This window comes from Tachyglossus aculeatus, chromosome 10 (assembly GCF_015852505.1).
Source record: "Tachyglossus aculeatus isolate mTacAcu1 chromosome 10, mTacAcu1.pri, whole genome shotgun sequence".
Classification (NCBI taxonomy): Eukaryota; Metazoa; Chordata; class Mammalia; order Monotremata; family Tachyglossidae; genus Tachyglossus; species Tachyglossus aculeatus.
Genome location: NC_052075.1, coordinates 56,418,637 through 56,442,366, shown reverse-complemented (window position 1 = coordinate 56,442,366; position 23,730 = coordinate 56,418,637). Strand labels below are relative to the sequence as shown.

Genomic DNA, 23,730 nt, shown 5'->3' with positions numbered 1-23,730 from the left:
TCACAACTTCTCTAAGCCTCAGTTCCCTCATCTGTAAAATGGGGATGAAGACTGTGACTCCCCCGTGGGACAACCTGATCACCTTGTAACCTCCCCAGCGCTTAGAACAGTGCTTTGCACATAGTAAGCGCCTAATAAATGCCATTAAAAAAAAAAGAAACAACTCCGGGCTCGGTGTTTCTGTACTGGGGGTGGGGTCCCACTGCGGCCCGTCCCCTATTCCGTCTACCCCAGCGTACAGGTGGTTAGGCCCTGCCCCCAGGCCCTGCCCATCCTTGGGCCCCACCTCCGGAGGCCTATAAAGCCCCCCGGGCCCGACCCCCGCCCACCATCCCTTGGCTCCGGCCTCCACTCGACCAGTCGCCAGTCAGTCGTATTTATTGAGCGCTTATTGTGTGCAGAGCACTGTACTAAGCGCCAAGTTGGCAAATATAAAGACGGTCCCTACCCAACAGTGGGCTCAGAGTCTTTTTGGTCCTCCACCATGTCCGTCCGGATGAGCCAGAAGACCACCGTCCGGAGGACCACCTCCTCCGGCCCGAGCAACTTCAGCAGCCGGTCCTTCGGCGGGGGCGCGGCCTACCGCTACCCGGCCCGCTTTGGGCCGGGGGGCTTCGGACTGGGGGGCTTCGGACCGGGGGGCTTCGAGGCGGTCAGCGTCAACCAGAGCCTGCTGGCCCCCCTCAACCTGCAGATCGACCCCACCATCCACCGGGTGCGGAAGGAGGAGCGCGAGCAGATCAAGACCCTCAACGACAAGTTCGCCTCCTTCATCGACAAGGTGCGAAGGGTGGGGGGCGAGGGGAACTGTGAGCCCGCTGTGGGGTAGGGACTGTCTCTATATGTTGCCAACTTGTACTTCCCAAGCGCTTAGTACAGTGCTCTGCACACAGTAAGCGCTCGTCTAGACTGTGAGCCCGCTGTTGGGTAGGGACTGTCTCTATATGTTGCCAACTTGGACTTCCCAAGCGCTTAGTACAGTGCTCTGCACACAGTAAGCGCTCTTCTAGACTGTGAGCCCGCTGTGGGGTAGGGACCGGCTCTAGATGTTGCCAACTTGAACTTCCCAAGCGCTTAGTACAGTGCTCTGCACACAGTAAGCGTTCTTCTAGACTGTGAGCCCGCTGTTGGGTAGGGACTGTCTCTATATGTTGCCAACTTGTACTTCCCAAGCGCTTAGTACAGTGCTCTGCACACAGTAAGCGCTCTTCTAGACTGTGAGCCCGCTGTTGGGTAGGGACCGGCTCTAGATGTTGCCAATTTGTACTTCCCAAGCGCTTAGTACAGTGCTCTGCACACAGTAAGCGCTCTTCTAGACTGCGAACCCACAGTTGCGTAGGGACCGTCTTTATATGTTGCCAACTTGGACTTCCCAAGCGCTTAGTGCAGTGCTCTGCACACAGTAAGCACTCAGTAAATACGATTGAATGAATGAATAAATACGATTGAATGAATCCCAGCCCTGCCAATTGTCAGCTGTGTGACTTTGGGCAAGTCACTTCACTTCTCTGGGCTTTAGTTCCCTTATCTGGAAAATGGGGATGAAGACTGTGAGCCCCACGTGGGACAACCTGATCACCTTGTATCCCCCCAGCGCTTAGAACAGTGCTTTTGCACATAGTAAGCGCTTAACAAATCCCAAAATTATTATTATTATTCCGTCCATCGTATTGACTGAGCGCTTCGTGGGCTAAAGCGCTGGGGAAAGTACGCTACAACAATAATAATAATAATAATGATGACGTTGGTTAAGCGCTTACTATGTGCGCTGGGGGAGGATACAAGGTCATCAGGTTGTCCCACGTGGGGCTCACAGTGTCCATCCCCATTTTACAGGTGAGCGAACTGAGGCCCAGAGAAGTGAAGTGACTGCCCCAAAGTCACACAGGTGACAAGTGGCGGGGTCGGGATTGGAACCCATGACCTAAACAGGGACAGTCCCTGCCTCAGTTAGTCCCATGTGTAAAATGGGCATTGAGTGTGAGCCCCACCGGGGACAGGGACTGTGTCCAACCCGATTTGGTTGGACCCACCCCGGCACTCAGTACAGTATCCGGTACGTAGTAAGCGCTTAATACACCTGTATAAATGTAAATATGTTTGTACGTTTTTATTACTCTATTTGTACATATTCTATTTACTTTATTTTGTTAATATGTTTTGTTTTGTTGTCTGTCTCCCCCTTCTAGACTGTGAGCCCGCTGTTGGGTAGGGACCGTCTCTTTATGTTGCCAACTTGGACTTCCCAAGCGCTTAATCCAGTGCTCTGAACACAGTAAGCGTTCAATAAATACGATTGAATGAATTCATGAATTAATGAATTAATTAATGAATTAATTATTATAATAGTAATTATTATTATTATTATTACAGTCCTCACTCTTCCCATATCCCTGTACCTCCCACCCCCTAAATGGAAGCAGCGACCCCCTCCCTAAGATGCCCTCTTTCCTCGATTCCAGTAAGCGCTTAACACATCCCATAGTAATTATGAATTATTATCCCAGTCGAAGCCCGCTGGGAAAGTGGCATCTCAGAGCTTAATTGTTTTGCTTCTGAACAATCCCCCTCCCACCTAACCCTTAGTGCTCTGCACACAGTAAGCGCTCAATAAATACAATTGAAAGAATAATCCCCTGCGCTGCCGTCCAAAGGTTTGGGAAAACAGTTTGCTCAGACCAGAGGCCGCAGTCGTGGGGAAGGGGGAGGACGAGAGAAGCGTCTCCCCCATCGTTCCCCAGAGTCGGGGGATGGGAGAGACCCTCCTCCCCACCCCCTTCTTAGCCCCCTACCCTTCTTACCCCCTCTTGATCCCCTGGAACAGGTGGAAAGGGGAAGGCGTGAAGCTGGAGGTTCATTCATTCATTCAATCGTATTTATTGAGCGCTGACTGTGTGGAGAGCACTGTACTAAGCGCTTGGGAAGTCCAAGTCGGCAACATCTAGAGACGGTCCCTCCCCAACAACGGGCTCACAGTCTAGGGGGGGAGGCAGACATCAAAACAAAACATGGAGACAGGGGTCAATCAATCAATCAATCGTATTTATTGAGCGCTTACTATGTGCAGAGCACTGTACTAAGCGCTTGGGAAGTACAAATTGGCAACACATAGAGACAGTCCCTACCCAACAGTGGGCTCACAGTCTAAAAGGGGGAGACAGAGAACAGAACCAAACATACCAACAAAATAAAATAAATAGGATAGAAATGTACAAGCAAAATAAATAAATAAATAGAGTAATAAATATGTACAACCATATATACATATATACAGGTGCTGTGGGGAAGGGAAGGAGGTAAGATGGGGGGATGGAGAGGGGGACGAGGGGGAGAGGAAGGAAGGGGCTCAGTCTGGGAAGGCCTCCTGGAGGAGGTGAGCTCTCAGCAGGGCCTTGAAGGGAGGAAGAGAGGTCAAAATCATCAGAACAAATAAAATCCTGCGGGGACCCTCTCTTCCTCCCCCATTTCAGGCCAGGGGCGGGGACGCCTGGGTCCCCTCTGATCCCCTGATGGAGGGGGAGGGTCGTCTAGGAGAAGCAGTGTGGCTCAGTGGAAAGAGCCCGGGCTTTGGAGTCAGAGGTCATGGGTTCAAATCCCACCCCTGCCAATTGTCAGCAGGGTGACTTTGGGCAAGTCACTTCACTTCTCTGGGCCTCAGTTCCCTCATCCGTAAAATGGGGATTAAGACTGTGAGCCCCCTGTGGGACAACCGGATCAGCTTGGAACCTCCCCACAGTGCTAAGAACAGTGGGCACATAGTAAGCGCTTCATAAAGTGCCTTTATTATGAGAAGCAGTGTGGCTCAGTGGAAAGAGCCCGGGCTTTTGAGTCAGAGGTCTTGCATGGGTTCAAATCCCGGCCCTGCCCACTGTCAGCTGGGTGACTTTGGGCAAGTCACTTTACTTCTCTGTGCCTCAGTTCTCTCATCTGTAAAATGGGGATGAAGACCGTGGGACAGCCGGATTGATTCATTCATTTAATCGTAGTTATTGAGCGCTTACTGTGTGCAGAGCACTGTACTAAGCGCTTGGGAAGTCCAAGTTGGCAACATCTAGAGACGGCCCCTACCCAACAGCGGGCTCACAGTCTAGAAGGGGGAGACAGACAACAAAATAAAACACATTAACAAAATAAAATAAATAGAATAAATATGTACAAGTAAAATAAGTAGAGTAATAAATCCGTACAAACATATCATCATCATCATCATCATCAATCGTATTTATTGAGCGCTTACTATGTGCAGAGCACTGTACTAAGCGCTTGGGAAGTACAAATTGGCAACACATAGAGACAGTCCCTACCCAACAGTGGGCTCACAGTCTAAAAGGGGGAGACAGAGAACAAAACCAAACATACTAACAAAATAAAATAAATAGAATAGATATGTACAAATAAAATAAATAAATAAATAGAGTAATAAATATGTGCAAACATATATAATATATATAGGTGCTGTGGGGAGGGGAAGGAGGTAAGGCTGGGGGAGGAGGGGGAGAGGAAGGAGAGGGCTCAGTCTGGGAAGGGCTCCTGGAGGAGGTGAGCTTTGGATCACCTTGTAACCTCCCCAGCGCTTAGAACAGTGTCTTGCACAGAGTAAGCGCTTAATAAATGCCATCCTTATTATTATTAGGAGGGGAGGGAGCGCAGGGGCTAAGCCGGATCCTGGTCGACTCTGCCCCAGGGTGGAGTTGGGGCCTGGGGATGGGGGAGGAATCCAAAAATCAAAGTTTCCGGGTTTGGGGGTTGGGGTGAGAGCAGCTCGTAAATCTGGGGGCTTATGAGCACCTCCTGATAAAGATAGAGGCGACGCCCCTCTTATCTGTCCCCTGTTCGGGGGTGGGACAACCCCCTATGTTGCCAACTTGTACTTCCCAAGCGCTTAGTACAGTGCTCTGCACACAGTAAGCGCTCAATAAATACGATTGATGGATTGATTGACTGATTTTTTTTCTATTTATTTTATTTTGTTAGTGTGTTTGGTTTTGTTCTCTGTCTCCCCCTTTTAGACTGTGAGCCCACTGTTGGGTAGGGACTGTCTCTACATGTTGCCAACTTGGACTTCCCAAGCGCTTAGTCCAGTGCTCTGCACCCAGTAAGCGCTCAATAAATACGATTGATGGATTGATTGATTTTTTTTCTATTTATTTTATTTTGTTAGTGTGTTTGGTTTTGTTCTCTGTCTCCCCCTTTTAGACTGTGAGCCCACTGTTGGGTAGGGACTGTCTCTATATGTTGCCAACTTGGACTTCCCAAGCGCTTAGTACAGTGCTCTGCACCCAGTAAGCGCTCAATAAATACGATTGATGGATTGATTGATTTTTTTTCTATTTATTTTATTTTGTTAGTGTGTTTGGTTTTGTTCTCTGTCTCCCCCTTTTAGACTGTGAGCCCACTGTTGGGTAGGGACTGTCTCTATATGTTGCCAACTTGGACTTCCCAAGCGCTTAGTGCAGTGCTCTGCACACAGTAAGCGCTCAATAAATACGATTGATTGATTGATTGATTGGGACGGGCCTACCCCAGGAGTTGATTGAATTTTTCATCTCCTGGCCCTGCTCCCGGCTGCTCCCACGATCCGGCCCAGGTTTTCCCGGCGGCCGGGGGAGCGCGCCCCCCTGCGGCGAAGGGGGATCCATTCATTCAATGGTATTTATTGAGCGCTTATCATCATCATCAATCGTATTTATTGAGCGCTTACTGTGTGCAGAACACTGTACTAAGCGCTTGGGAAGTACAAGTTGGCAACGTATAGAGACAGTCCCTACCCAACAGTGGGCTCACAGTCTAAAAGGGGGAGACAGAACAAAACCAAACATACTAACAAAATAAAATAAATAGAATAGATATGTACAAGTAAAATAAATAAATAAATAGAGTAACAAATATGTACAAACATATATACATATATATACAGCTTACTGTGTACTAAGCGCTTGGGAAGGCCAAGTTGGCAACATAGAGAGGCGGTCCCTACCCCACAACGGGCTCACAGTCTAGAAGGGGGAGACGGACAACAAAACATATTAACAAAATAAAATCAATAGAATGGGAAATATGTAGAAGTAAAATAGAGTAATGTGTACAAACGTCTATACAGGTGTTGTGGGGAGGGGAAGGAGGTAGGGCAGGGGGGATGGGGAGGAGGAGAGGAAGGAGGGGGCTCAGGCTGGGGATTGGGCCTCATCTTTGGACTGGGGCAGTGTGGAAAGAGATTAGGCCAAAGCACTGGCTGGACCCTCACTTTTTTGGGTTGGGTCGGGGGAATATAATAAAAATAATAATAATGGTATTTGTTAAGCGCTTACTATGTGCAAAGCACTGTTCTAAGCTCTGGGGGGGGGTACAAGGTGATCAGGTGGTCCCACGTGGGGCTCACAGTCTTCATCCCCATTTTACAGATGAGGGAACTGAGGCTCAGAGAAGTTGTGACTTGCCCAAGGTCACACAGCAGACAACAGTAATAATAATGATGGTATTTGTTAAGCGCTTACTATGTGCAAAGCACCGTTCTAAGCTCGGGGGGGGGGCAGACGACAAGGTGATCAGGTGGTCCCACGTGGGGCTCACAGTCTTCACCCCCATTTTACAGGTGAAGGAACTGAGGCTCAGAGAAGTTGTGACTTGCCCAAGGTCACACAGCAGACAACAATAATAATAATGATGGTATTTGTTAAGCACTTAATCTGTGCAAAACACTGTTCTAAGGACTGGGGGAGATACATGGTGATCAGGTTGTCCCACATAGGGTGCACAGTTTTCATCCCCATTTTACAGATGAGGTAACTGAGGCTCAGAGAAATTAAGTGACTTGCCCAAGGTCACACAGGAGACATGTGGCGGAGTGGGGATTTGAACCCATGACCTCTGACTCCAAAGCCCGTGCTCTTTCCACTGAGCCACGCTGCTTCTCAGGGAATCCGGGTAATAAACACCTGTTCCTATGAGGCAGGGCCCTTCAGCACCCGTGGCTCTCTGTCAATCAGTCAGTCAAATTTATTGGGCGATTATGGTGTGCAGAACACTGGACTAAGCTATTAGGAGAGGACAGTATAATAATAATAATAATAATAATAATAATAATGGTATTTAAGCGCTTACCATGTGCAAAGCACTGTTCTAAGCGCTGGGGGGGATACAGAGTGATCAGCTTGTCTCACGTGGGGCTCACCGTCTTAATCCCCATTGTACAGATGAGGGAACTGAGGCACAGAGAAGTGATGTGACTTGCCCAAGGTCAACAGGCAGATTCCCTGCCCACAAGGAGCTTACACTCAATTTTGCGATTCCTTCCATCAAGGCCTTGGAGTTGGTGGGAGGGTCATTCATTTATTCAGTCACATTTATTGAGCGCTTACTGTGAGCAGAGCGCTTTGAAAGTACAAATCGGCAACATATAATAATAATGATGGCATTTATTAAACACTTACTATATGCAAAGCACTGTTCTAAGCGCTGGGGGAGATACAAGGTAAATGAGGTTGTCCCACGTGGGGCTCACAGTCTTCATCCCCATTTTACAGATGAGGTAACTGAGGCTCAGAGAAGTTAAGTGACTTGCCCAAAGTCACACAGCTGATAAGTGACGGAGCTGGGATTAGAACCCATGACCTCTGACTCCCAAGCCCATGCTCTTTCCACTGAGCCATGCTGCTTCTCAATAGTAATAATGGCATTTATTAAGCGCTCATTCAATCATATTTATTGAGCACTTACTGCTTCTCAATAGTAATAATGGCATTTATTGAGTGCTCATTCAATCGTATATATTGAGCACTTACTGCTTCTCAATAGTAATAATGGCATTTAGTAAGCGCTCATTCAATCATATTTATTGAGCATTTACTGTGACAGAGCACTGTCTAAGCGCTTGGGAGGTACAAATCGGCAACATACAGTGATGGCATTTATTAAATGCTTACTATGTGCAAAGCACTGTTCTAAGCGCTGGGGAAGTTACAGGGTGATCAGGTTGTCCCATGGGGGGCTCCCAGTCTTCATCCCCATTTTACAGATGAGGCCACTGAGGCCCAGAGAAGTGAAGTGACCTGCCCAAAGTCACCCAGCTGACAAGTGGCAGGGCTGGGATTTGAACCCATGGCCTCTGACTCCAAAGCCCGGGCTCTTTCCACTGAGCCACGCTGCTTCTCGAAAGAGACGGCCCCTACCCAACAACGGGCTCACAGTCTGGATGGTGGGGGGGGGGGGGGGGGGGGTCCCAACCCAGGCCCAGAATACTCCACAGCCTGGCTTCTTTTAGGTCGGGGAAGCAGCGTGGCTCAGTGGAAAGAGCCCGGGCTTTGGAGTCAGAGGTCATGGGTTCAAATCCCGGCTCTGCCACTTGCCAGCTGTGTGCCTTTGGGCAAGTCACTTAACTTCTCTGTGCCTGTTACCTCATCTGTAAAATGGGGATGAAGACTGGGAGCCCCCCGTGGGACAACCTGATCACCTTGTAACCTCCCCAGCGCTTAGAGCAGTGCTTTGCGCAAAGTAAGCGCTTAATAAATGCCATTATTATTATTATTAGGTCCAGCCCCCTTTCCTTCCAGATAAGGGGCCCCCACTGTGCTCTTTGAAACCTTGGCTGAGGTTGGTTGGACCTTTCCCCTCTACACCCTCCCCACACCCCCACCTCAGCCCCACAGCACTTTTGTCCTTATCTGACATTTATTTATCTATATCAATGTCTGCCTGTATATATACCTGTATATATGTATATATGTTTGTACGTATTTATTACTCTATTTATTTTATTTGTACATATTTAGTTTATTTCATTCTGTTAATATGTTCTGTTGTGTTCTCTGTCTCCCCCTTCTAGACTGTGAGCCCACTGGTGGGTAGGGATCGTCTCTATATGTTGCCAACTTGTACTTCCCAAGTGCTTAGTACAGTGCTCAGCACACAGTAAGCGCTCAATAAATATGGCTGAATGAATGAATGAACATGTTCCCTGCCCAAAGTCAATTTACGGTCTAGAGGGGGAGAGGGAGATCCTCTCCCCAGCATCTAATACAGTGCTCTTCATAATAATATAATAATTATGGTACTTAAGTGCTTACTACGTGCCATGCACTGTTCTAAACGCTGGGGTCAAAATGAGTTAATGAGTTTTGTTCATTCATTCAGTCGTATTGAGAGCTTGGAAACAGTCCCTGTCCCACATGGGGCTCACAGTCTTAATCCCCATTTTACAGATAAGGTCACTGAGGCCCAGAGAAGTGAAGTGATTTGCCCAAGGTCACACCGCGGGCATATGGCAGAACTGGGATTAGAACCCGGGTCCTCCTGACTCGCTGGCTCGTGCTCTATCCCCTAAGCCACGCCGCTTCTCTAAGTAAACGCTCAATAAATACCACTGATCCGTCCAAATCCTAGTTTTTTGTTTTTTGTTTTGATGGCATTTATTAAGCGCTTACTATGTGCAAAGCACTGTTCTAAGCGCTGGGGAAGTTACAAGGCGATCAGGTTGTCCCTTAGGGGGCTCACAGTCTTAATCCCCATTTTACAGATGAGGTAACTGAGGCACAGAGAAGGGAAGTGACTTGCCCAAAGTCACACAGCTGACAATTGGCAGAGCCGGGATTTGAACCCATGACCTCTGACTCCAAAGCCCAGGCTCTTTCCACTGAGCCACGCTGCTTCTAGTTTTTGGGCACCTCCCTCCCCCCCACAACCCCACACCAAGAGTCGCGTCTCCCCCCCTGCCACAATTGTGGTCCGTTAGAGTCATTTCCCCTTCTCAACTGTGAGCCCGTTGTCGTGTAGGGACCGTCTTTGTACGCTGCCAACTTGGTACAGCGCTCTGCACGCAGTAAGCGCTCAATAAATACGATTGAATGAGTGAGTCAGTTTCTCCCTCCTCCCCCAGGTGCGGTTCCTGGAGCAGCAGAACAAGATGCTGGAGACCAAGTGGAGCCTGCTGCGGGGCCAGAAGTCGTCCCGGAGCAACGTGGCGGCAATGTTCGAGACGTACATCAGCTCCCTGCGCAGGCAGCTGGAATCCTTAGACCAGGACAAACTGAGGCTGGAGGGGGAGCTGGGAAACATGCAGGGCCTGGTGGAGGACCTCAGGGCCAAGTAAGTCCAGGAAATGATCTTTTTCTTTGGGTTCATTAAGTGTTTAATATGTGGCAGGCACTGCTCTGAGTGCTGGAGCAGATAAACGCTAATAATAATAATGATGGCATTTATTAAGCGCTTACTATGTGCAGAGCACTGTTCTAAGCGCTGGAGAGGTTACAAGGTGATCAGATTGTCCCATGGGGGGGGCTCACAGTCTTAATCCCCGTTTTACAGATGAGGTAACTGAGGCACAGAGAAGTAAAGTGACTTGCCCAAAGTCACACAGCTGACAATTGGCGGCACCGGGATTTGAACCCATGACCTCTGACTCCGTAGCCCGGGCTCTTTCCACTGAGCCACGCTGCTTTTTAGACTGTGAGCCCACTGTTGGGTAGGGACTGTCTCTATGTGTTGCCAATTTGTACTTCCCAAGCGCTTAGTACAGAGCTCTGCACATAGTAAGCGCTCAATAAATACGATTGATTGATTGATTGATTCAATCACATTGGACACAGTCCCACGTGGGGCTCGTGGTCTTAATCCCCGTTTAATCCCTTCTAGACTGTGAGCCCGCTGTTGATGATGATGATGGCATCTGTTAGGCGCTTACTATGTGCAAAGCACTGTTCTAAGCGCTGGGGGGATACAAGATGATCAGGTTGCCCCACGCCGGGGTTCACGGTCTTAATCCCCATTTTACAGATGAGGGAACTGAGGCTGAGAGAAGTGAAGTGACTTGCCCAAGGTCGCTTCTCAGTGCTTCCCCCGCTGTTGGGCAGGGACTGTCTCTATATGTTGGACCGTCTCTATATGTTGCCAACTTGTACTTCCCAAGCGCTTAGGACAGTGCTCTGCACACAGTAAGCGCTCAATAAATACGATTGATGATGATGCTCTGCACACTGCAAGCGCTCAATAAATACGATTGAATGAATGAATGAATGTTTTACAGTTGAGGGCCCAGAGAAGTCAATAATTACGGTACTGGTTAAGCGCTTACTGTGTGCCAAGCACTGGTCTAAGTGCTATAGGTTGCCAACTTGTACTTCCCAAGCGCTTAGTACAGTGCTCTGCACACAGTAAGCGCTCAATAAATACGATTGAATGAATGAATGGGGTAGATACAAGTTAACCAGGTTGGACACAATCTCTGTCCCACATGGGGCTCACAGTCTTCATCCCTATTTTACAGTTTAAGGGAACTGAAGCCCAGAGAAGTGAATAATAATAATAATTATGGTACTTATTAAGTGCTTAGTATGTGGCAAGTACTTGTCTACGTGCTGGGGTAGATACAAGTTAATCACATTGATCGCAGTCCCTGTCCCACATGGGGCTCCCAGTCTTCATCCCCATTTTACAGTTATGGGAACTGAAGCTCAGAGAAGTGAATAATAATAATAATTATGGCACTTGGTAAGTGCTTATTATGTGCCAAGCACTGGTCTAAGTGCTGGGGTAGATACAAGTTAATCACGTTGGACACAGTCCCTGTCCCACATGGGGCTCACAGTCTTAATCCCCATTTTACAGTTAAGGGAACTACAGTCTTAATCCCCATTTTACAGTTAAGGGAACTGAAGCCCAGAGAAGTGAATGATAATAATAATTATGGTATTTGTTAAGTGCTTACTATGTGCCAAGCACTGGTCTAAGCACTGGGGAAGATACAAGTTAATCCCGTTGGACACAGTCCCTGTCCCACATGGGGCTCACAGTCTTTATCTCCATTTTACAGTTAAGGGAACTGAAGCCCAGAGAAGTGAATAATAATAATAATAATGGTACTGGTTAAGCGCTTACTATGTGCTAAGCACTGGGGAAGATACAAGTTAATCATGTTGGACACAGTCCCTGGCCCACATGGGGCTCACAGTCTTCATCCCCATTTTACAGTTACGGGAACTGAAGCTCAGAGAAGTGAATAATAATAATAATTATGGCACTTGGTAAGCGCTTACTATGTGCCAAGCACTGGTCTAAGTGCTGGGGTAGATACAAGTTAATCACTTTGGACACAGTCCCTGTCCCACATGGGGCTCACAGTCTTAATCCCCATTTTACAGTTAAGGGAACTACAGTCTTAATCCCCATTTTACAGTTAAGGGAACTGAAGCCCAGAGAAGTGAATGATAATAATAATTATGGTATTTGTGAAGTGCTTACTATGTGCCAAGCACTGGTCTAAGCACTGGGGAAGATACAAGTTAATCACGTTGGACACAGTCTCTGTCCCACATGGGGCTCACAGTCTTCATCCCCATTTTCCAGTTAAGGGAACCGAAGCCCAGAGAAGTGAATAATAATAATAATAATTATGGTACTGGTTAAGCGCTTACTATGTGCTAAGCACTGGGGAAGATACAAGTTAATCATGTTGGACACAGTCCCTGTCCCACATGGGGCTCATAGTCTCAATCCCCATTTTGCAGGCGAGAGAATGAAGGCCCAGAGAAGTGAAGTGATTTAGCTAAGCTCACACAGCAAGCGAGTGGAGGAGCTGGGATGAGAACCCAGATGTTTTTGGCTCCCAAGCCCGGACTCTAACCACTGAGCCACGCTGCTGATGGACCCCCAGAGTTGCCCCTCCTGCCTCCATGCTGGGCATCCTCCCTCTGCCCCGGCTCACTGTGCCGAGCCATGCTCTGGCCCAGTCTGGCATTGGGTTTCCAGGGCCCCAGAGGCAGCTATCAACCAGTGGTATTTATTGAGCGCTTACTGTGTGCAGAGCATCTTACTAAGAGCTTGCACGACGACAGAGTCGGTAGACCCATTCCTGCCCAGCGTAGGGGGGTGCCCAGGGCAGTGGTCAGGATCTCGGAAAGCGTTTTTGGGAGACCACCCCCCGACTTGGAGGGGTAGCAGGATCCCCCCATCTTTGCCTGACTCAGTTTCCCCCTCCTGCAGGTACGAGGATGAAATCAACAAGAGGAACGAGAGGGAGAATGAGTTTGTGCTTCTCAAAAAGGTGAGCTGGCGGGAAGCAGGTGGGTGGAAGGGTCTGGGGGGGTGGGGGCAGCACCCCACTTTCGCCCACTCCAGAAACATACACTCACACACTCACCCCCTCACTCTCCCTCACCCTTGCTCTGTGTGCCCCTCACCATTCATTCAATCGTATTTATTGAGCGCTTACTGTGTGCAGAGCACTGTACTAAGTGCTTGGGAAGTACAAGTTGTTCAGGACTGTAGCCCCCTCCTTCCTCTCCCCCTCCTCCCGCTCTCCATCCCCCCCGCCTTACCTCCTTCCCTTCCCCACAGCACCTGTATAGATGTATATATGTTTGTACATATTTATTTCTCTATTTATTTATTTTACTTGTACATATCCTATTTCTTTTATTTTGTTAATATGTTTTGTTCTCTGCCTCCCCCTTCTAGACTGTGAGCCCACTGTTGGGTAGGGACCGTCTCTAGATGTTGCCAACTTGGACTTCCCAAGCGCTCAGTCCAGTGCTCTGCACACAGTAAGCGCTCAATAAATACAATTGATTGATTGATTGATTGAGGAATGACCCAGTCGTTCCCCGCCAGAGCCTTCTGGAGGCGGGGGTCTCAGGTGGTCACCCCCCTCACTGCCCCGGGACGGACAGCCTCCCTCCTCTCTCTCCCCCCAGGATGTGGACGAAGCGTACATGAACAAGGTGGAGCTGGAATCACGGCTGGAGGCTCTGACGGACGAGATCAACTTCCTGAGGCAGCTGCATGAAGAGGTGAGCCCTGGCAGTGCTCCCTTCATTCAGTCGTATTTATTGAGCGCTTACCGTGTGCAGGGCGCTGTATGAAGCGCTGACCCCGGGCTGCCTTGGCATCTCGCCTGTCCCCCTTCCCTGACTGTGAGCCCGTCTTCTAGGCTGTGAGCCCGTCGTTGGGTAGGGACCGTCTCTGTACGTTGCCGACTTGTACTTCCCAAGCGCTTAGTACAGTGCCCTGCACACAGTAAGCGCTCAATAAATACAATTGAATGAATGAATGAACCCCCACGTGCAGATAGAGAAGCAGCATGGCTCAGTGGTGGAAAGAGCACGGGCTTTGGAGTCAGAGGTCATGGATTTGAATTCTGGCTCCGCCAACATGTCTGCTGTGTGACCTTGAGCAAGTCAGTTAACTTCTCGGAGCCTCAGTTTCCTCATCTGTAAAATGGGGATGATGACTGTGAGCCCCACGCGGGACAACCTGATCACCTTGTATCCTCCCAGCGCTTAGAACAGTGCTTTGCACATAGTAAGCGCTTAACAAATGCCATTATTATGATTATTATAAGTTCCAGGATGCTCAACTGTCTGTTCTTCCATGTCCCAGGCCGCCTTAGACTTATTGTTTCTCATCTTTATTGTTTATCCTTCGGTGGCATTTATTGAGCGCTTACTACGTGTGAAGCACTGTATTAAGTGCTTCGAAGAGTGCAGTACAGCACAGTTGATAGACCCGTTCCCTACCCACAACAAGCTTACAGCCTAGAGGGGTTTGTCGTGGCCCCAGATTTCCTTTGGGTTCAGCCCTGTTTCAGCCCGCCTTTAGTCAGTCAGTCAGATGTATTTATTGAGCGCTTTCTGGGCGCAGAGCACTGTACTAAGCGCTTGGGAGAGTCCAGTAGAACAACAGTCACCGGCCCCAGGTTGGCACTGGCCAGCGATGGGCAGGTGGGCGATGGGGAAGTTCAGCATGACTCAGTGGAAAGAGCCCGGGCTTGGAGTCAGAGGTCATGGGTTCAAATCCCGGCTCCGCCACTTGTCAGCTGTGTGACTTTGGGCAAGTCACTTAACTTCTCTGTGCCTGTTACCTCATCTGTAAAATGGGGATGAAGACTGTGAGCCCCCCATGGGACAACCTGATCACCTTGTAACCTCCCCAGCGCTTAGAACAGCGCTTTGCACATAGTAAGCGCTTAATAAATGCTATCATTATTATTATTATTGTCACCCCCGCCCCCCGCTGCAGGAGCTGCGCGAGATGCAGGCCCAGATCTCGGACACGTCGGTGGTCCTATCCATGGACAACAACCGCCACCTGGACCTGGAAAGCATCATCGCCGACGTCAAGGCCCAGTACGAGGAGATCGCCCAGCGCAGCAAGGCCGAGGCCGAGAGCATGTACCAGATCAAGGTCAGGCCGGGCCTCCAGCTAGTGCTGCAGCGGGAGGGCTTTAGGTTAGACCATTCAGCCTGGAGAGGTTGGGGTGGGAGGGAGAGCTGGATAGCGAGGCCATTCCAAGTCCGCTACTTGCCTGCCGTGGGACCTCAGGCAAGTCGCTTAACCTCTCTGAGCCTGTTTCCCCGTCTGTAAAATCAATCAATCAATTGTATTTATTGAGCGTTTACTGTGTGCAGAGCACTGTACTAAGCGCTTGGGAAGTCAAGTCAGCAACACATAGAGACAGTCCCTACCCAACAGTGGGCTCACAGTCTAAAATGAGAAGATCCCCCCTTTCCTTCTGTCTGTCTTCTTTCTTCACGGGGGACTGTGTCCAATCTGATTATCCTGTCTCTCCCCCAGCCCTTCGCACAGCGCTTGGCACAGTTGTGGATGCCACAACTATTGATATTTCAGTGGTATCTACAGAATGCCTATTTTCCTGTTTTTTATGGTATTCGTTAAGTGCTTACTACGTGCCAGACAGCATCCTAGGCGCTGCGGTAGATTCGAGCTAATCAATCAATCAATCAGTCGTATTTATTGAGCGCTTACTGTGTGCTGAGCACTGTACTAAGCGCTTGGGAAGTCCAAGTTGGCAACATATAGAGACAGTCCCTACCCAGCAGTGGGCTCACAGTCTAAAAGGGGGAGACAGAGAACAAAACCAAACATACTAACAAAAGAAAATAAATAGAATAGATATGTACAGGCAAAATAAATAAATAAATAGAGTAATAAATATGTACAAACATATATACATGTAAACAGGTGCTGTGGGGAAGGGACAGAGGTAAGATGGGGGATCATCATCATCAATCCTATTTATTGAGCGCTTACTGTGTGCAGAGCACTGTACTAAACGCTTGGGAAGTACAAGTTGGCAACATACAGAGACAGTCCCTACCCAACAGTGGGCTCACAGTCTAAAAGGGGGAGACAGAGAACAAAACCAAACATACAAAATAAAATAAATAGAATAGATATGTACAAGTAAAATAAATAAATAAAATAATAAATCTGTACAAATATATATACATATATACAGGTGCTGTGGGGAAGGGAAGGAGGTAAGGGGGGGAATGGAGAGGGGGACGAAGGGGAGGTTGGACACAGGTTGGACACAGACCCTGTCCCAGTTGGGGCTCCCAGTTTTAGCCCCCATTTGCCAATTTGTACTTCCCAAGCGCTTAGTACAGTGCTCTGCCCATAGTAAGCGCTCAATAAATACGATTGATGATGATGATGATGATGATGAGAAGAGGTAACTGAGGCACGGAGAACTGAAGTGACTGAGCGCTTGCGAGAGTCGGACACGGGCCCTGGCCTCGCAGCACATCCGGACTACGGCGAGGGGATGGACCCCGGGCATTTTGGGGGTGAGGGGAGGGTGCCCCCCTTGGCCCTATCTTGGGGGTCCACGCTTGGGGTCTCTTTCTCCTGGCAGTACGAGGAGCTGCAGTTGCTGGCGGGCCAGCACGGCGACAACCTGACTCGCACCAAGACGGAGATCTCCGAGATTCACCGCTCCATCAGCCGCCTGCAGAGCGAGATGGATGCCGTCAAGGCTCAGGTGCGGGAGCTCCTCCCTCCTGCTCTGTCCTGGAACACCCTCCCTTCCTCCTATCCTACAGACCAACCCTCTCCCTCCATGCTTCAAAGCCTTATTGAAAGCCCATTTCCTCCAAGAGGCCTTCCCTGACTAAGCCTCTCGTCCTCTTCTCCCGCTCCCTTCTGCGTCCCCCTGACTTGCTCCCTTTATAATAAGAATAAAGATGGTATTTGTTAGGCGCTTACTATGTGCTAAGCGCTGGGGTAGGTCCGGGGTCACCAGGTGGTCCCACCTGGGGCTCATAGTCTTAATCCCCATTTTACAGATGAGATAACTGAGGAGCAGAGAAGTGAAGTGGCTTCCCAAGGTTGTACAGCAGACATAATAATAATGATGGCATTTGTAAAGCGCTTACTATGTGTGAAGCACTGTTCTAAGCGCTGGGGGGGATACAAGGTGATCAGGTTGTCCCAGGTGGGGCTCACAGTCTTAATCCCCATTTTACAGATGAGATAACTGAGGCACAGAGAAGTAAAGTGGCTTGCCCAAGGTCGCACAGCAGACAATAATGATGGCATTTGTTAAGCTCTTGCTATGTGCAAAGCACTGTTCTAAGCACTGGGTGGGGATACAAGGTGATCAGGTTGTCCCACGTGGGGCTCACAGTCTTCATCCCCATTTTACAGATGAGGGAACTGAGGCCCAGAGAAGTGAAGTGGCTTGCCCGAAATCACACAGCTGACAAATGGCAGAACTGGGATTTGAACCCATGACCTCTGACTCCAAAGCCTGGGCTCTTGCCACTAAGCCACGCTGCTTCTTCATCCCAAGCCCCAGGGTCCATGTCTGCATTTATTTATTTCTACTAACGTCGATCTCCCCCTCTCGACTGTAAGCTCGTTGTGGACAAGGAAGCCGGGGAAGCAGCGTGGCTCAGTGGAAATCAATCAATCAATCGTATTTATTGAGCACTTACTGTGTGCAGAGCACTGGACTAAGCGCTTGGGAAGTCCAAGTTGGCAACATATAGAGACAGTCCCTACCCAACAGTGGGCTCACAGTCTAGAAGGGGGAGACAGAGAACAAAACCAAACATATTAACAAAATAAAATGAATAGAATAGATATGTACAAATAAAATAGAGTAATAAATATGTACAAACATATATTTATGTATATATATGTATATATATGTGTGTGTGTATGTATGTATATATACATATATATACATATGTGTGTGTGTGTGTGTGTGTGTGTGTGTGTGTGTGTGTGTGTGTGTGTATACATATATATATGTATATATGTATATACACACACATATATAAGCCCGGGCTTCGGAGTCAGAGGTCATCGGTTCAAATCCTGGCTCTGCCACTTGTCAGCTGGGTGACTTTGGGCAAGTCACTTCACTTCTCTGGGCCTCAGTTCCCTCATCTGGAAAATGGGGATTAAGACTGTGAGCCCCAGGTGGGACAACCTGATCACCTTGTAAACTCCACAGCGCTTAGAACAGGGCTTTGCACATAGTAAGCGCTTAATAAATGCCATTGTTATTATTAAGGAACGTGTCTTGGTCATACTCTCCGTAGCTCTTAGTAGAGTGCGCCGCACGTAGTAAACCCTCGGTAAATATGATTGACTGACCGCTCCCAGATGCTCACCCCCCAACCCCACGTCCCGCCCCCTTCGCTGTAGAATAAAGGGCTGCAGGCCTCCATCGCCGAGGCGGAGGAGCGCGGTGAGCTGGCCCTCAAGGACGCCCGGGCCAAGCTGGAGGAGCTGGAGGCCGCCCTGCAGAAGGCCAAGCAGGAGATGGCCCGCCAGCTGCGCGAGTACCAGGAGCTGCTGAGCGTCAAGCTGGCCCTGGACGTTGAGATAGCCACCTACCGCAAGCTGCTGGAAGGCGAGGAGAGCAGGTGAGAGTGGGCACCATGATAATAACGATGATTAGGGTGTTTCTTAAGCGCTTCCTACGTGCCAGGCCCCGTACTAAGCTCTGGGATAGATAGATCACCAGGTTGGACTCGGTCCCCGTCCCACGTGGGGCTCACAGTCTCGCCCCCCATTTCTCTGAGGCGCAGAGAAGCGGAGGTCACCCAGTAGACGAGTGGTGGAGCTGAGATTTGAACCCATCATCATCATAATAATGGCATTTATTAAGCGCTTACTATGTGCAAAGCACTGTTCTAAGCACTGGGGAGGTTACAAGGTGATCAGGATGTCCCACAGGGGGCTCACAGTCTCGACCCCCATTTCTCTGAGGCGCAGGGAAGCGAAGGTCACCCAGTAGACGAGTGGTGGAGCTGAGATTTGAACCCATCATCATCATAATAATGGCATTTATTAAGCGCTTACTATGTGCAAAGCACTGTTCTAAGCACTGGGGAGGTTACAAGGCGATCAGGATGTCCCACGGGGGCTCACAGTCTCGACCCCCATTTCTCTGAGGCGCAGGGAAGTGAAGGTCACCCAGTAGATGGGTGGTGGAGCTGAGATTTGAGCCCATCATCATCATAATAATGGCATTTATTAAGTGCTTACTATGTGCAAAGCACTGTTCTAAGCACTGGGGAGGTTACAAGGCGATCAGGATGTCCCACAGGGGGCTCACAGTCTTGATCCCCATTTTACAGATGAGGGAACTGAGGCCCAGAGAAGTGAAGTGACTTGCCCAGAGTCACACAGCTGACAACTGGCAGAGCCGGGATTTGGACCCATGACCTCCGACTCCAAAGCCCGGGCTCTTTCCACTGAGCCACGCTGCTTCTCATAATAATAATAATGATGATGGCATTTATTAAGCACTTACTATGTGCCAAGCACTGTTCTAAGCGCTGGGGAGGTTACAAGGTGATCAGGTTGTCCCACGGGGGGCTCCCAGTCTTAATCCCCATTTTCCAGATGAGGTCACTGAGGCACAGAGAATTGTCACTTGCCCAGAGTCACACAGCTGAGTTTTGGCGGAGCTGGGATTCAAACCCATGACCTAGACTTCAAAGCCCGGGCTCTTTCCACTGAGCCACGCTGCTTCTTAAGACCCATGACCTTCTGACGCCCAGGCCCGGCTGTATCCACTAGACCGTACTGCTTCTCCCCCCTCCACCACACCCATCCATTTTCTCCCCCTTCCCCTCCTGGGGATCCCCGTTCTGAGCCTCTGCCGACACGGGGAGCTGGGTTGTCCTGGGTCCCCGAGCGGCTGGGGCTGGACCCGTGCTTTCTCTCTCTCTCTCTCTCTCTCTCTCTCTCTCTCTCTCTCTCTCTCTCTCTCTCTCTCTCTCTCTCTCTCCAGGCTGGAGGCAGGGCTGCAGAACATGAGTATTCACACCAAGGCTACCACCGGCTACTACGGAGGTAACGGACCGAGCCCTGGGGGGAGGCGGGGTGGGGCCGCGGGGGGTGGGGAGGGCAATGGCGGCTCCAACTTGGTCATTGCTCTGCCAGGGCGGCCAGTTGGTCTCCCCAGGAGGTAGAGCCCCGTGCTGGCCGCTCCGCGAAGCAACAAAGGAAGAGGAAGAGACATGGCCATTGCCCTCAAGGGGCTGCCAGTTGAAGCGGGAAGACTGGGGAGGGATGGGGACAGACACACACTCACGCACACACTCTCTCTCTCTCTCTCTCTCTCTCTCTCTCTCTCTCTCTCTCTCTCTCTCTCTCTCCACTTGTGGGAGGGACAGAGTAAGGAGGAGATGCAGCCCCTGCCCTTGAGAGGCTCCCAGTTGAATGGAGAAGCCAAAATACACACACACAAACACACACACATTTTCTGTCTCTGTCTGTCTTTCTCTCCTGGGCGCTGGGGGAAGGACAGAGGAAGGAAGAGTTGCCACCCCTGCCCTTGAGAGGCTCCCAGTTGAATGGAGAAGACAAGATACACACACACACACACACTCTCTCTCTCTCTCTCTCTCTCTCTCTCTCTCTCTCTCTCTCTCTCTCTCTCTCTCTCTCTCGGCACTTGGGGGAGGGACAGAGTAAGGAGGAGATGCAGCCCCTGCCCTTGAGAGGCTCCCAGTTGAATGGAGAAGACAAAATACACACAAACACACACACATTTTCTGTCTCTGTCTGTCTCTCTCTCCTGGGCGCTGGGGGAGGGACAGAGGAAGGAAGAGATGCCACCCCTGCCCTTGAGAGGCTCCCAGTTGAATGGAGAAGACAAGAAAGATACACACACACACACACACACACACACACTCTCTCTCTCTCTCTCTCTCTCTCTCTCTCTCCCCCCCCCCCACACACACACACACACACACACTTGTGGGAGGGACAGAGTAAGGAGAAGATGCAGCCCCTGCCCTTGAGAGGCTCCCAGTTGAATGGAGAAGACAAAACACACACAAACACACACACTTTCTGTCTGTCTCTCCTTTGTGCTGGGGGAGGGACAGAGGAAGGGTTGCAACCCCTGCCCTTGAGAGGCTCCCAGTTGAATGGAGAAGACAAGAAAGATACACACACAGTCTCTCTCTCTCTGTCTCCATCCTGTCTCTGTCTCTCTCCCTCCTCTCTCCTGGACAAAGGAGACACAACGCCTGCCCTCGAAAGGCTGCCACCCGAAACGGGAGGATGGAATGTGCTAGACACTGGGAAGGGATAGAGGGAAGAGGAGCACGGCCCCTGCCCTTTAGGGGCTGCCAGTCGAAGTGGGGGGAGACAGGGCATCCACACCCTCTCTTGGGCACTGGGAAGGGACAGAGCGGGGAGGAGGAAACCCAGCGCCTCAGCATGCCCACACGGCCTCTAGGTCGATCTCTCCGTCCACTTAGCCAGGATTCGGTGCTCTCTGTAATGAACGTGTAAGGAACCAGGGCCCCGAGGGGCCAGGCCGGGGCTGGGTCACTGCCAGGGATTGAAGGGGGCACTCCGGGTGCCGGCTGACCCCTGCCCACCCCCGCAGGTGGGCTGAATACTACCCACAAGATCCTGAGCCCAGGGGCGGGTTTCAGCGGCAGAGACTTCTTGCAGCCGTCCTCCCCCACCACCCCCCGTAGCACCAAGGGGGTGCTCCTGGTGAAGAAGATCGAGACCCGCGACGGGAAGATGGTATCCGAGTCCTCCGACGTCCTCTAAGTGAACGGGGGCCTGCCCCCCGCCCCAGAGCCAAGACCCCCCGGGGGGTGCCTGGGGACCACTGACAAGGTTGGGGGGGATTCACAGCCCCTGCCCCCAAATTACCCCCATCTTGGGGGGCCCGGGGTAAAACCCTCCTCAGAGAAGGAGGAAGATAAGAGTCCCAGTTGGTGCTGTTTTTCCCCTCCACACCACGCATCAGCCTGTAAAAGGTTTCGGGCACAGGTTTCGCTTCCGCTGGGCTCTCAAGTGCTCAGTACGTTAGATGCTCAATATAGTTCGCTGATCGATTGATTGACGGGCTCTGTCTCCTTAATTGTGTGTGTGGGGGGGGGACAGCGATGCGGGGGCGTAATGGGGAGTGGGTCTGTTCCCGGCACGGGGCCAGACACACAGGACCGGGAGAGTGGAGAGGGAAGCGACTCGGGGAGGGCTTTCTGGAGGAGGTGGCTTGGAGCCGGGCGGAGCGAGGGCAAAGGGTAGCATCTGCTAGACTGAAAGCTCCTTGTGGGCAAGAAACACACCTACCAACTCCGTTGGATTGTATTCGCCCAAGTGCTTATTCTAGTGTTCTGCACTGACCATTGATTAATTCATTCATTCAATCATATTTATTGAGCACTTACTATGTGCAGAGCACTGTACTAAGCACTTGGGAAGTAGAAGTTTGCAAAATATAGAGACGGTCCCTACCCAACAGTGGGCTCACAGTCTAGAAGGGGGAGACAGAACAAAACATACTAACAAAATAAAATAAGTAGAATAAATATGTACAAGTAAAATAAATAGAGTAATAGTAAAATAAATAAATAAATAGAGTAATAATAAATAGAGTAATAGTGCCAGGCACTGTCCTAAGCGCTGAGATGGACACAAGGAAATCAGGTTGGACCCAGTCCCTGTCCCACGTGAGGCTCACAGTCTCGATCCCCATTTTACAGATGAGGGAACTGCGGCACAGAGAGGTGGAGTGACTTGCCCCAGGTCACACAGCAGATAAGTGGTGTAGTTTGGGATTAGAACCCATGACTTTCTGGCTCCCAAAGGAGTCTTGACTGTTCCAGCTGCCCCTTCCTGTGCCCCCTTTTCTGTTCCCGCCCAGACAAACAAGCACACTATCATTCATTCATTCATTCATTCATTCATTCAATCGTATTTATTGAGCGCTTACTCTGTGCAGAGCACTGTACTAAGCGCTTGGGAAGTCCAAGTTGGCAACATATAGAGACGGTCCCTACCCAACAGTGGGCTCACAGTCTAGAAGGGGGGAGACAGAGAACAAAACATATTAACAAAATGAAATAAGTAGAATAAATACGTACAAGTAAAATAAATAGAGTAATAGTAAAATAAATAAATAAATAGAGTAATAATAAATAAATAGAGTAATAGTGCCAAGCACTGTCCTAAGCGCTGAGATGGACACAAGGAAATCAGGTTGGACCCAGTCCCTGTCCCACGTGAGGCTCACAGTCTCGATCCCCATTTTACAGATGACGGAACTGCGGCACAGAGAGGTGGAGTGACTTGCCCCGGGTCACACAGCAGATAAGTGGTGGAGTTTGGGATTAGAACCCATGACTTTCTGGCTCCCAAAGGAGTCTTGACTGTTCCAGCTGCCCCTTCCCATGCCCCCTTTTCTGTTCCCGCCCAGACAAACAAGCACACCATCATCCATTTATTCAATCATACTTATTGAGCGCTTACTGTGTGCAAAGCACTGTACTAAGCACTTGAGAGAGTAAACTATAACAATAAACAGACACCGTCCCTACGCACAATGAGCCTACATCCTAGTTGGGGAGACAGACATTAATAGAAACAAATAAAATTACAGCTATGGACAAAGTGCTGTGGGGCTGGATTGGGGGATGAATAACATTAATTCACGCATTCATTCAAATG

General features: G+C 49.9%; 1 protein-coding gene across 1 annotated transcript; it reads left to right on the top strand.

The window, feature by feature from the left end:
• Window positions 1–397: 397 nt before the first annotated feature.
• Window positions 398–22,119, top strand: KRT8 (keratin 8). Its single transcript, XM_038752127.1, has 9 exons — window positions 398–781; window positions 9,872–10,080; window positions 12,973–13,033; window positions 13,683–13,778; window positions 15,007–15,171; window positions 16,646–16,771; window positions 18,445–18,665; window positions 20,042–20,103; window positions 21,653–22,119. The coding sequence occupies exons 1-9, from the start codon at window positions 485–487 to the stop codon at window positions 21,823–21,825; spliced, it is 1,410 nt and encodes a 469-aa protein (XP_038608055.1). The 5' UTR covers window positions 398–484; the 3' UTR covers window positions 21,826–22,119.
• Window positions 22,120–23,730: the final 1,611 nt, after the last annotated feature.